The sequence below is a fragment of the Gorilla gorilla genome, chromosome 1 (genome assembly GCF_029281585.2).
Source record: "Gorilla gorilla gorilla isolate KB3781 chromosome 1, NHGRI_mGorGor1-v2.1_pri, whole genome shotgun sequence".
Lineage (NCBI taxonomy): Eukaryota > Metazoa > Chordata > Mammalia > Primates > Hominidae > Gorilla > Gorilla gorilla.
This window is the reverse complement of record NC_073224.2, coordinates 206,917,664-206,931,184: the sequence shown is the minus strand read 5'-3', so window position 1 is coordinate 206,931,184 and position 13,521 is coordinate 206,917,664. Positions and strand designations below refer to the sequence as shown.

General features: G+C 44.0%; 1 protein-coding gene across 4 annotated transcripts in view; it reads right to left on the bottom strand.

Annotated features, from left to right (window-relative positions):
- AK2 (adenylate kinase 2) overlaps positions 1-13,521 on the bottom strand; it is a 28,416-nt gene that overhangs the window by 13,644 nt on the left and 1,251 nt on the right. For 3 of the 4 annotated variants that reach the window (XM_004025397.4, XM_019014870.3, XM_019014886.3), the window contains exon 2: positions 2,171-2,296. In XM_004025397.4, the coding sequence (XP_004025446.1) occupies positions 2,171-2,296 (126 nt within the window). Of the gene's footprint in view, positions 1-2,170; positions 2,297-9,290; positions 9,409-13,521 lie in introns of all 4 variants that reach the window. The other variant, XM_063700587.1, reaches the window with a different exon arrangement.

The window sequence follows — 13,521 nt, the reverse complement described above, 5'->3', positions numbered from 1 at the left end:
CATGGACATGAGGAAACAGAGAAGTTCACTGAATTGGCAAGATTGGGTCAGAACCAAGGAACTGAAGAGCCAAGCCAACACTCTTCCCTCACTTTTTTTTTTTTTTTTTTTTTGAGACAGTCTCATTCTGTTGCCCAGGCTGGAGTACAGTGGCACAATCTCCCCTCACTGCAACCTCCACCTTCCAGGTTCAGGTGATTCACGTGCCTCAGCCTCCCAAACAGCTGGGACTACAGGCGCACACGACCATGCCCAGCTAATTTTTTGTATTTTTAATAGAGACGGGGTTTCACCATGTTGGCCAGGCTAGTCTCGAACTGGTGACCTCAAGTGATCTGCCTGTCTCAGCCTCCCAAAGTATTAGTATTATAGGAGTGAGCCACCATGTCCAGCCCTAAGCCAATACACTTCTGAGTCTCTCTAAAACCCCAATAACGACTTCTCCCACTTTTCAGAAACTGGTTTTTCTCTTGGGCTGTTATAGAAAGAAAAGTCTCCAGCCTGTAGTGAAGCCTGCCCATCTTGGCAGCTAATGCTCTTATTTCTTGGTGCTAACTGTGAACTTGGGGACAAAGTACACACTCTGCAACTAAGTGAAGGTTGGAGATAAGCAATCTCATTGCCACATCTCAATTTTTTCTTAGTACAGAGTCTTCTGTCAAGACTCAAAGTCCAAAATATCTAGCTTTCTGGTTTGACTCAGAGATTCAATTACATGAAGGGAAAACTAGATAGAAATGGGCAGGCAGAGGTATCATTTGATACAGCTACAGAATCTCAAAGCCTAACAGAAGGTAACTTGAGGATTAAAGCAAAGCCCAGCTCCTTCCCCAACCAACATTCTAAGATAAAAAAAGACCAGAAGACCAAGCACAAAATGACTTCTGAAGGTGATTCTCAGAGGCCAAGTTCCAGAATAACTCAGTTATAATTAATCTAGCAATCTTTGATTAGTGCCAGAAAATAATAGATTGTATTTGTCCAATCAGGTCAACTGGCCTAAAGAAGGAGAAAATGTGGCTGGGCATGGCAGCTCATACCTGTAATCCCAGCACTTAGAGAGGCTGGGGCAGGAGGACTGCCCCTGGGTTTAGCTCAGTTCAAAACCAGTGTGGGCAACACAGTGAGACCCCATCTCTACAACAACAACAACAACAACAACAAAAGTAGCAGGGCATGGTGGTGTGTGCCTGTAACCCTAGCTACTCATCAGGCCGAAGTGGGAGGATCACTTGAGCCCAGGAGGTCGAGGCTGTAGTAAGCCATGATTGCGCCACTGCACACCAGCCTGGGTCTCAGAACAAAAAAAAAGAGAGAAAATGCAATTATAGTCCCCAAATAAGAAGGATTACCTTTGTCACAACTGCGAAGTAATTGCTTTGTTACAGAAACAGAACACAGAGCCATAAACCAGGTTAAAAAACACTTCTGTGACTTCCTAAATCCTCTCTTGAATACATCTCTGAGTTCTGGCCTAGGGACAGCAGTTTCATTTCTGGCTCTAAAATTTAGGTATATAACAAAACACACGAGCACAGAAAAACTTCAAGAATAGTATGAATGAGTGCCATAAATTCAGAACAAACAAAATAACTTGCACTCTAAAAAGTCTTATAAGGCCAAGTGCGGTGGCTCACGCCTGTAATCCCAGCATTTTGGGAGGCCAAGGAGGGTGGATCACCTGAGGTCAGGAGTTTGAGACCAGCCTGGCCAACGTGGTGAAACCCCGTCTCTACTAAAAATATAAAAATTAGCCAGGCGTGGTGGCAGGTGCCTGTAATCCTAGCTACTCGGGAGGCTGAGGTACAAGAATCGCTTGAACCCAGGAGGTGGAGGTTGCAGTGAGCCAAGATTGCGCCACTGCACTCCAGCCTGGGCGACAGAGTGAGAGTTTGTCAAAAAAAAAAAAAAAAAAAATTCCTATAATCTGCCAGTTTGTTAAAACACCCCCTAGCACATGGTTGTTCAACAGAATTTTGTTTGATGATGGAAAGTTCTGTATCAGTGTTGGCTGGTAAATACTTGAAATATGGCTAGTGCAACTGAGGAACTGATTTTTACATTAATTAAATTAATCTAAATAGCCACCTGTGGCTGGTGGCTACCATATTGGACAGTGCAGATCTAGATTCTGAGGAATATCAACACTCATTGGTACCACCAAACCTACCAGTTTCCCAGCATCCATAGTTGCCTTCAGCTTTTTTCCTAGCTCTGAGCCAGAAGCCACCATGGCCCTCAGCATGTCCCCAGTAGCTAAATGGCAGACACAGAAGTTTTCAGCCAATCTGGGTGCCTATGGAGAGGAAGACAAAAACCAAGATTCAGTTACATTACAGGCTGTGGAGTCAGACTGCCTAGGTGTGAACCTGGCCCTGCCACTTACTGGCTATGTAAACATGGGCAAATGCCTACTTCCTTACCTGTAATGGGGATAAAAGTACCTTATATTACATTCTAACATATAGTGATTATAGGGTTATGGTAAGAATGACATGAAATAATATATGTAAAGCACTTAAAACAGTACAACTAGCACACAGGAAGGAGTCATAAATATTAATTATCACTATTTCCACTCAACACACTAGTGACACATAAGTTTCAGTTTCCCCATTATAAATGGGAAGACTTGTTGGGCATGGTGGCTCACGCCTGTAACCCCAGCACTTTGAGAGGCTGAGGTGGGCGGATCACGAGGTCGGAAGTTCGAGACCAGCCTGACCAACATGGGGAAACCCCGTCTCTACTAAAAATACAAAAATTAGCTGGGTGTGGTGGCGCTTGCCTGGAATTGCAGCTACTCAGGAGGCTGAGGTAGGAGAATTATTTGAATCTGGTAGGCAGAGGCTGCAGTGAGCTGAGATTGCACCACAGCACTCCAGCTCCAGCCTGGGTGACAGTGAGACTTCGTCTCAAAAAAAAAAAAAAAAAAAAAAAGAGAGAATAAAAATAGTACCAACACTTTACATGGTTGCTGTGAGGTTTAAATGAGATCATGTATATAATGCACTTGGTACAATGCCTGGCACATAACATGTGCTGAATAAACATTTGCCAAAGGGATGAATGTACAATTGTCATGTACTACAGCTACTGGGTCAGGGAGGCAACTAGGAGCAGTTTGCCCCCAGGCAGAACTGGGTTTTCCTCCTTCCCTGTCACTAAATAGCTGTATTATGGTGGCCACCTCACTTTTCAGTTTCCTTATCTGTTTAAAATGAAGGCAAAAAAGGCTCCATCTCAGAAGGTAGCTGTGAGGATTAGCTGAGATATATACAAAGAGCACTTGGCAAATAAGCACTTACATACTAGTTTTAGGAGGCATTATAGTGTTTTGGTCAAGAGCACAGGCTTGAGAGTTAAACTGCTGGTTTGCAGACTCCAGGTCCACTAACCATTATGTAAAATTGACTTAAGATGTCACTTCACCTTTCTAGGTTTCAAATTTCCTCTAAGTAAAATGGAGATGGTAATAGTATCTGTATCACTGGGTTGATGAGAAGATTATACAGAATTCAGTATATGCACGCCCTGGCATATAGTAAGCGCTCAGTGGGCACTGGCTGTTACCATAACCCCTGTCCTAATCCTATATTCATTCATACAAAAAGAAAACATTTACTAATGCCTTTCCCAAGAACCCTGTCGGGAGCCTGGGAAACAGATGAATAAAAGGCATAGACTATGTACTTAAAGAGCTTATATTTGGTGAATTATATACGAGAATGCAGAATTAGAACAGGAGGAGACCCTAGACAGCTCAACACTGGCTTTGCAGTGGGAAAAAAAGAATGCAGAATTTACAAGGAATATAATCAGTTCAAGGAGCTCAATTTTAGCTTTTTCCATTCAATTGTTTTATAAACTAAGTAGGTTTAGATCCCGATTCCAACAAATCAGTTCACTGGGAGTTTTCTTTTCTCTCTCTCTTTCTTTTTTTTTGAGACAGAGTCTCACTCTATCACCCAGGCTGGAGTGCAGTGGCACGATCACGGCTCACTGCAGCCACGAACTCCCTGGGCTCAGGTGATTCTCCTGCCTCAGCCTCCCAGTAGCTGGGATTGCAGGCACACGCCACATGCCTGGCTAATTTTTATGTAATTGGGAGTTTTCTTAGGTGCATGCTTAGGTGCACACAATAAAAGGTACATAGATAGGGCTGCTTTGTGATTCATGGACCAATTCAGTTAAAGCAAAGAAATGACTTCATAGCAAAATGGAATCTAGTGAGAAGGCATTAAAAACTGTACTTGGCCGGGTGCAGTGGCTCATGCCTATAATCCCAGCACTTTGGGAGGCCAAGGCGGGTGGATCACAAGGTCAGGAGATTGAGACCATCCTGGCCAACATGGTGAAACCCCGTCTCTACTAAAATACAAAAAAATTAGCCGGGCATGGTGGCGCATGCCTGTAGTCCCAGCTACTCAGGAGGCTGAGGCAGGGGAATCGCTTGAACCTAGGAGTTGGAGGTTGCAGTGAGCTGAGACTGCGCCATTGCACTCCAGCCTGGAGACAGAGCAAGACTCCATCTCACAAAAAAACAAAAAAACAGCAACAAAAAAACCTCTGTACTCTGGGTTGGGCGCAGTGGCTCACACCTGTAATCCCAGCACTTTGGGAGGCCGAGGCGGGTGGATCACCTGAGGTCAGGAGTTCGAGACTAGCCTGGCCAACATGGTGAAACCCCATCTCTACTAAAAATACAAAAATTAGCTGGGCGTGCTGGCACGTGCCTGTAATCCCAGCTACTTGGGAGGCTGAGGCAGGAGAATTGCTTGAACCCAGGAGGTGGAGGTTGCAGTGAGCCGAGATCCAGCCCGGGCGAAGAAGCAAGACTACATCTCAAATAAACAAACAAACAAACCCAAAAAACCAAAATTCTGTACTTTGCAAAACCAGTGAATGTCAGGAGCCCTGACAATGAAAAACCAGGTTGGCACTGTGGCCATACATCTAGAGAGTGCTTTCTGCCAATCTTTCTCATTGCTGTTGAAATTAACCTGGGTAAACAATTTGGAGGTCAGGCTTGCTCAAGTGGAAAGGCTGACCAAAACACCACAGAGAAGAGCTGTTAGCACAGAACCTGTTCTATTTTTATCACTCCCAAACTGCAGGACTCTTATGCACTGTTCCAGGTGATTGGATTCTACAGCTAGATGAAAGAACACACACCAATAGGGAAGAAAACTAATTCCTGGCTGGGTACAGTGGCTCACGCCTGTAATCCCAGAACTTTGGGAGGCTAAGGCGGGTGGATCACGAGGTCAGGAGTTCAAGACTTCAAGACCAGCCTGGCCAAAATGGTGAAACCCCATCTCTACTAAAAATACAAAAATTAGCCGGGCATGGTGGTGGGTTCTTGTAATCCCAGCTACTCAGGAGGCTGTGGCAGAGAACTGCTTGAACCCACGAGGTGGAGGTTGCAGTGAGCTGAGATCGCGCCACTGTACTCCAGCCTGGGCGACAGAGGAAGACTCCATCTCAAAAAAAAAAAAAAAAAAAAGAAAACGAATTCCTTCATTTCCTGCTGGCTGCCTGGGAGTCAATGTGGTAGGCTGTAAAGAGCACGCATGGGTTTTGAAGTCAGACAGATTTACACTTGATTCCTAGCTAAGGCACTCAGTAGCTGTGTGATCTTGGGCTAAGTACTTAACTTCTCAGAGTGTCAGTTTCCTCATCAGTTTAATGGGGATAATGACTACTTCACAGGGTTCTTATGAGGATAAATGAAATAAAGTACCAAAAACATCAGACACGCAGCAGGCATTCAATAAATAAAAGGCTTCCCTCCGTGGTCTTTCTTCTTTGCATTACTCTTTATTTACAGGCTGCAGAAACCTAATGAAATAACTTTATTATAGTCCCCTCACACTTCAAACTTATGCTTTAGAGCAGTCATTCGCAGACTCTAAATCACTGGAGGAATGCTGTTAAAATGCAGATTCCGGCTGGGCGCGGTGGCTCACGCCTGTAATCCCAGCACTCTAGGAGGCCGAAGCAGGCGGATCATCTGAGGTCGGGAGTTCAAGACCAGCATGACCAACATGGAGAAACCCCGTCTCTACTGAAAATACAAAATTAGCTGGGCGTGGTGGCACATGCCTATAATCCCAGTTACTAGGGAGGCAGAGGCAGAAGAATCGCTTAAACCCGGGAGGCAGAGGTTGTGGTGAACTGAGATTGAGATCGTGCCGTTACACTCCAGCCTGGGCAACAAGGGTGAAACTCCGTCTCAAGAAAAAAAAAAAAAAAAAAATGCAGATTCTAGTTCAATAGGGTAGGGCCTAAGTACCTGCACTTTAAGCAAGCTTCCCGGCCTGGATGAGTGGCTGGGCTCTAAACTACACTTTGAAGAGCAGGGGTCTGAAGCCCACACTCAGTCATAGTCTGTTGCTGTCAGCCAAAAACTGTTGCTGAGCCCAAGAAACAGGCTCATCACCTCTATGAAAACTCTGTGTGGGGTGGAGGACTCTGGGGTAATTAATGGGAATGCTAAAACCACTAGAGAGACAGCATGGTGGGCTGAGTGGTTCTCAAATTTCAGTGTGTTATCAATCATCTAAGGCATTTCCTAGGCCCACCTTTAAAGTTTATGATTGAGTGGCTCTCAAGCAGCACCTCAGGTTCTGATGGATACCGTTTGTGAAGCCCTGATGTAGTGGCAGAGACTGGGTTTTGTAGTGGTACAGATCTGGGTTAGGAAACAGGCTCTACCGTTTATTCACTGTGTCATCCTGAACAAATTACATCACCTTTTCTAAGGTCTCGTTTTCTTTATCCATAGAACAGAAAACAGTGTCTATCTGCTGAACTGTTGTGGGGATTTAATAAGATTACGTATGCAAAGACATCCAGCATAGGGCCTGACAACTAGGAAATAAAGGGAAACTATCAGTCCTAGAGATTTGGTTTAATCCCAAATTCACCAGTCTTCTCACCTTGCAACCATCATCTTCTTCTTATGTTTTTTTAGAAATGAGGTCTTGCTATGTTGCCCAGGGTGGAGCACAGTGGCTTCACAAGTGTTAGCCCACTACACATCGGCATGGGAATTTTGGCCTGCTCTTTTTCTGACCTGGGCCGATTCACCTCTCCTTAGGCAACCTAGTGGTCTCCTGCTCCTGGGAGGTCACCATATTGATGTTGAACTTTTTTTTTTTTTTTTTTTTTGAGATAGGGTCTCACTCTATTGCCCAGGCTGGAGTGCAGTGACATGTTCATAGTTCACTGTGGCCTCAAACTCCTGGGCTCGAGCAATCTTCCTGCCTTAGTCTCCCAGGTAGCTGGGACTCAGGCATGCAGTACCATGCCCGGCTAATTATTGTATTTTTTGTAGAGATGGGGTTTCGTCATGTTGCCCAGGCTGGTCTCCAACTCCTGAGCTCAAGCGAGCTGCATACCTCAGCCTCCCAAAGTGCTGGAATTATAGGCACAAGCCACCGTGCCTGGCCTGATGCTGAATTTAGTGCAGACACCTGATCAGCATAGCACACTATAGCCCCAAACTCCTGTGCCCAAGCAATCCTCCCACCACAGCTTCCGGAGTAGTTGGGACTATGGGCGCATATCACTGTGCCTGGCACAATCACCTTTGTGCCTCCAGTCTTTGTCACTCCTGCTGTCAATGTTCCTACACATGCAGCTAGAATCATATCTTAAAACACTGTTGGATATGCTACCTACCCTCCAAAACATACACATTCCGAAGCCTTCAACATCTCTGTGGTACAATAGAGGAAGAGTCCAAATATCTTAGCCTGGCACTCAGCTGCCCTCCACAATCAGCTTCTAAAACCTGCCAAGCCCTCCCAACTTACCTCCACAAGTGCCCTGTGTTTACGTCCTGCACCACTGCAGACAAACTGCTCTTACGCATGGTTCCCAAATACGCGGCATAAATGCCTCTCCAAGGACCTCAACACAAGCTCCTCACTCCACAGGAATGCCCTCTCTGCTCCAATATTGTTCTAAGCCTTTTCTGTAGTACACTTCTGAGTACATTTCTCCCATCAAAAGCCTAACTGGGCTGGAAGCAGTGGCTCACATCTGTAATCCCAGCACTTTGGGAGGATCACTTGAGGCCAAAAGTTTGAGACCAGTCCGGGCAACACAGCAAGACCCCATTTCTACATTTTTTTTTTTTTTAATTAGCTGGGCATGGTGGCAGGTACTTGTAGTCCAGCTACTTAGGAGGCTGAGGTGGGAGGACCATTTGAGCCCAGGAGTTCGAGGCTTCAATGAACTATGACCGTGCCATTGCACTCCAGCCTGAGTGACAGAGTGAGACCCTGTCTCCTAAAACAAAAACACCTCCCCAACTACCCCTTCTTCCGCTGAGGATTCATATTAACATTAGCTAACTTTGAGCATCTGCATCATGCCAAGCAGTTTTCCATGCATTGTTTTACGGTACTTAGTATGTATAATACATAATAAACCCATGAGGTAGGAACTATTTTTAACTGCATTTTACAGATGAAACTCAGGGGCTAAGTTGCCCAAGATCACAGAGCTAGTAAAAGAACTGGCAACAGGCCAGATTACCAAGCCCTAACTCTTAGCCATGACACTATAAGGCTTTAAGACAAACAACCCAAAGAGCCTTAGTGGCTATCCTCCTGGAAGGGAGCACAAGGAGGATTTCAAAGTGCTGGCAATGTTCTGTTTCTTGATAATGGGTGTAAGCTACATAAATCTGTTCACATTGTAAAATAAATCAAGCTGTTCACTTTTTCTAGGTATCTTATAGCTTAAGTTTTTTTTTTTTTTTTAATCACAGAAACCTGTGTTTGCATTTCAGCTGTCTCTTAACTTACTGAGGAAATCATTACCAACCTCACTGGGTGGATAGGAGGATGAACAGGAGAACTTCAGCAAATTGTAGTTCTTGTTCTATCCCTGAACTAAGCCAACATTCAAAGTCACTCATCTGATGCTTCCCACCTGGCACCCTGCACTTGTATGTATTTTTCCATTCATATTCATTTCTGCCTCTTATCTAGATTACACAGCAACAATGTAAAATAATGACTACTCAAGAGTCAGACAGACATGAGTTCAAATCCTACCTTTGCTACTTACTACATGTGTGTCCTGAGGCAAGATAAAGCCTCTGAGCTCAGTTTCTCTGTCAGTAAAAAGGACCTATCTCCTAGTGTTATAGGATTAAATCAGATGATACATGTAAAATCTTTAGCTTGGGGGTCTGTCACATAACTGAGCAATGGGTGACTATGTTGTAATTATTACACCCTCCTGACATGCATACGGTAGGAGAAAAATCTAACCTGGGGCAGTAGATAGCAGCAGAAAGAGCAGGAGCTTTGGAGTCATTCAGATGCAAGCTCTGTAAATTACTTGCTATGTAGCCTAGAGAACAAGCCATTCAAACTTCAGTTTCTCCAACTGTAAAAGGGGAAATAAGAGTGTGGGTCTCAGAGATGTTGCAAGTATCACTGCAATGACATAACTGATGCATCTGACCCATAAGACTGCCTAAGCGTGCCTGGCCTCGATGAATTGGGCATAAGTTTGACACATGGAAGAAACGAGGAGGGGTTGGCAAAAAAACCAAGAAACATACCTTTGGTTTTGACTACACAGAAGGAGCATCCAACCCCAAAAGGGAGGCAAGGAAATAAAGTTATTTAAATAAAATAACAAACCCAGGTATTACAGATGTTTTAAAACATTACATTGATGCAAAAGCGAGTAGTTTTGAAATATTTAACTACTTTAGTTAAAAGTGAGGAGTTTTAAAAGGAAACATTATTTCAGTCATGCAACATAAAGCACATAAAATACTGAGTTACGCAGGTATAACAAAGTATAGCAGGAAGAAAACAAACATTACTGAGCAGGCACTAGGCACTAACCCCAGGTTAGAGATTTTACATGTAAGATTGCAAACATCTGCCAGTGGGAGCCAAGCAGGCAATGCAACTGTATGAAATGAGTCAAATGTAAGCAACGGGCAGTGAAGAGGACCGTGCAGGGGACAGGAAGACACACAGACCATCCAAAGCAGCAATGCCACACAACTGCAAGTGACTGCTGCCACACTGGAATGGAGGCATCACTGCCAGGTCTTCTGGTTTCTCAAGAGAAACTAGAGCTCTGGATTTTTAAGAGAAATTGCATAACCGAAAACGCTCTGTGGTCAACCTACTATTTTGAAAGCTGACAAAGAGAATAAATCAAGCATTTATCCTGACTTTTCTATACCAACCATATCACGGGGCAACGAAACAGTAGATGAGGGGAAGTTTCTCTTTATAGAAATATTTCAGCTAATAAATGATCAGGGAACGATATAATTAGAATACCACCATTTCACCATCCATAACGAATTACTGAACCTAGTCACTGAACAGCATGACTATAAACACCAGAGACAAGGAAATACCATGTGCCTCCTCAGGGAGAGCACAGCACCCACCACCTGTGAAGTAGTTGGGCCAAAAAATTGAACCTGAATTGAATTAAGTATATACTAATTAAGTATAAACCACCAATTTACAGGAAATAGAGAGGGCAGAGGAAGATGTTAAGTACACCAGGGGAATACAACTGAAAATTCCCAGAGAGTGGTATAATACTCCCAGGAAAAATAATCCAATTTCTGGGGCCGGGCATGATGGCTCACGCCTATAATCCCAGCACTTTGGGAGGCCAAGGTGGGCGGATCATGAGGTCAGGAGATCGAGACCATCCTGGCTAACACAGTGAAACCCCGTCTCTACTAAAGATACAAAAATTAGCCGGGTGTGGTGGCAGGCACCTGTAGTCCCAGCTACTCGGGAGACTGAGGCAGGAGAATGGCGTGAACCCGGGAAGCGGAGCTTGCAGTGAGCCAAGATCACACCACTGCACTCCAGCCTGGGCAACAGAGCGAGACTCTGTCTCAAAAAAAAAAAAAAAAAGAAAAGAAAAGAAAAATAATCCAATTTCTTCGGCAAAACCCCAGGAAAAAAAGAGAAGGGGAACTTATAAATTAAAAGAAAGGATGGGCACAGTGGCACATGCCTATAGTCCCAGCTACTTGGGTGGCTGAGGGAGGAGCCCGGTAGTTCAAGACCAGCCTGAGCAACATGGCAGGATCCCCATCTTTAAAACACTAGAAAAGTTAGCCAGGCATGGTGGCATGCACCTGTAATCCCAGCTATTCAGGAAGCTGAGGTGGGAGGATTGAGGCTGCCATGAGCTATGATTGGGCTACTACACTCCAGCTTGGGCAACTGAGCAAGACTTTGTCTGTAAAAAAATAAATAAATAAAAGAAACTTAAAATTATCACATTGGTAACACAAAAGAAAATATGAATAAAAATTGTTGATTTTTTAAAGGATATTATGCTTATGTTTTTAAAAATTATCTTTTAGCAATACATACTAATATTATCTACAAATGAAATGTTATGATGTCTGGGAGGTGCTTTATAATAATTTGTGAAGGGAGAATGGCTGGAGAAGTGAAGGCCACCAGTTAATGGTTGGGGCTGGCTAAGGGCTCATTATACCATCCTGTCTTCTTTTGTGTATTCAAAATTCTTCATAATAAAAAGTTAAGGTGTATGGGATGTGTCTGCAGGCTAAATGTTATTGTAGGCTACCATTTGCAAAGTCTGATTTAAGATCTTTTTTTTTTTGAGACAAGGTCTCACTCTGTTGCCCAGGCTGGAGCACAATGGTGAGATCCCAGCTCACTACAAACTCTGCCTCCAAGGCTCAAGTGATCCTCCCACCTCAGCCTCCTGAATAGCTGGGACTACAGGCATGCACCACCATGCCTGGCTAATTTTTGCATTTTTTTGTAGAGATGGGGTTTCGCCATGTTGCCCAGGCTTGAACTTTTTTTTAAACTCCACAAAAACACATACAATCACCAGTATTCCTATTGTTCCAACTCTGGAAAGTGTAGAGGTTAAATGACTTGTGTAAATCTTATCCTTTCAACTCCCAGCTCTAATCACATCTCCTCTATTTCTACAAAGCCTTCTCTGACCAACTCTCATCATCATGCACCCTTATCAATCAACTCATTAGTATAATGTTCTTCTAAACTTCCTGAATAAATCATGTCTTACACTGAAACATCCAAGTTGAAGGAGGGAAAGGGAGATGTGTTACTAAGATAAAAGGGAGTCAAAATTTATTGAGTACCTACTATATAACAGGCTGTCATCTAGGTTGTGGGTGCTTGATACACACACACACACACACACACACACACACACACATATATATATCATAATTTTCCAGTATCATTGTGAATGTTTAGTTGATGAGGGCAAGAACTTTATCAGTCTTGCCCAATGCTTTATATCCCCAATGTTAGGTGCTCATGAAATGCTGAATGAGCAAGGTAGGTATTATCCCCATTTTTCAGGTAAGAACACTGAGGCTCAGAAGTTACATAGCTTGCTAAATTATAAAACCCTTGTCCCAGTACTATACTAGTATAGGTTGTCCATTCCATAATTACTGAAATTATTAACTTCAATATGAGTTAAGAAAAAAAATCTCAGGGCATAGTGGCTTGTGCCTATAATCCCTGCACTTTGGGAGGTCAAGGCAGGAGGATCGCCTGTGTCCAGGAGTTCAAGACCAGCCTGGGCAACATAGCAAGACCCTGTCTCTACAAAAAAATTGTTTAAAAATTAGCTGGGCATGGTGGCATGTGCCTGTACTCCCAGCTACCTGGGAGGGTGAGGTGGGAGGATTGCTTGAGCTCACACCACTGCGCTCCAACCTGGGCAACAGAGTGAGACCCTGTCTCAAAAAAAAGAAAAAGAAAAAGAAAAACAATGAAGCATTTGAGCTACTGTTTATACTTGATCACTCACAGCAAAAGTCTGCAGAGTCTAAGATTAAACCTCCCTAAGCTGCAGATTACCCAATAAATGAGTGTGGCAGCAACAGGAAAGAGATGTCAACAACGCTGAGGATAAAGGATAAAGGGATCAGGTACAGGTAAGCTCCAAAGAAGAATCATCTCAGTCTGTGGAGAGAAAAGAAAGTTGTCTTTTCTGACCTAGTGCCCAGGTCACAGGAATGAATGGAGTGTTCCAGAACTTCTTTCTTTATCACCCACATTAATCTGTGACATTCATCCACTTCCACTAACCCCATCAAGGGCCAAGTAATGTGCTAGGTGCCACAAGGGGTACCAAGAATGAGTAAGATGGTCTGTTTGCCAAGATTTTTAAAACTTGGCAAGTGCTAGGAAGAGAAAAGCGGGCACAGGGCAGTCCTCAGATTCCCTTTCATTTGGGAGCTCAGACTTCCCTCTTTGAAGCCTAACAACAGGCAAGAGCCAGAGGCTTAGGGCCCCAGGGGCAATGCCAGACCCCAAGCAAGAAGGGGACATCAATAATCCAACCTGCGGGCTTCCAAATCCGAAATGAGATCATCGATCCCAACCCTAATCTATGGCCCCATTATGTCCCAGATCTAGAAGGGGCCCAGATCCCAAGTGAGGCCCCTGTTGCCTGCTAGGGCAGATGGTAACTTCAGACTCT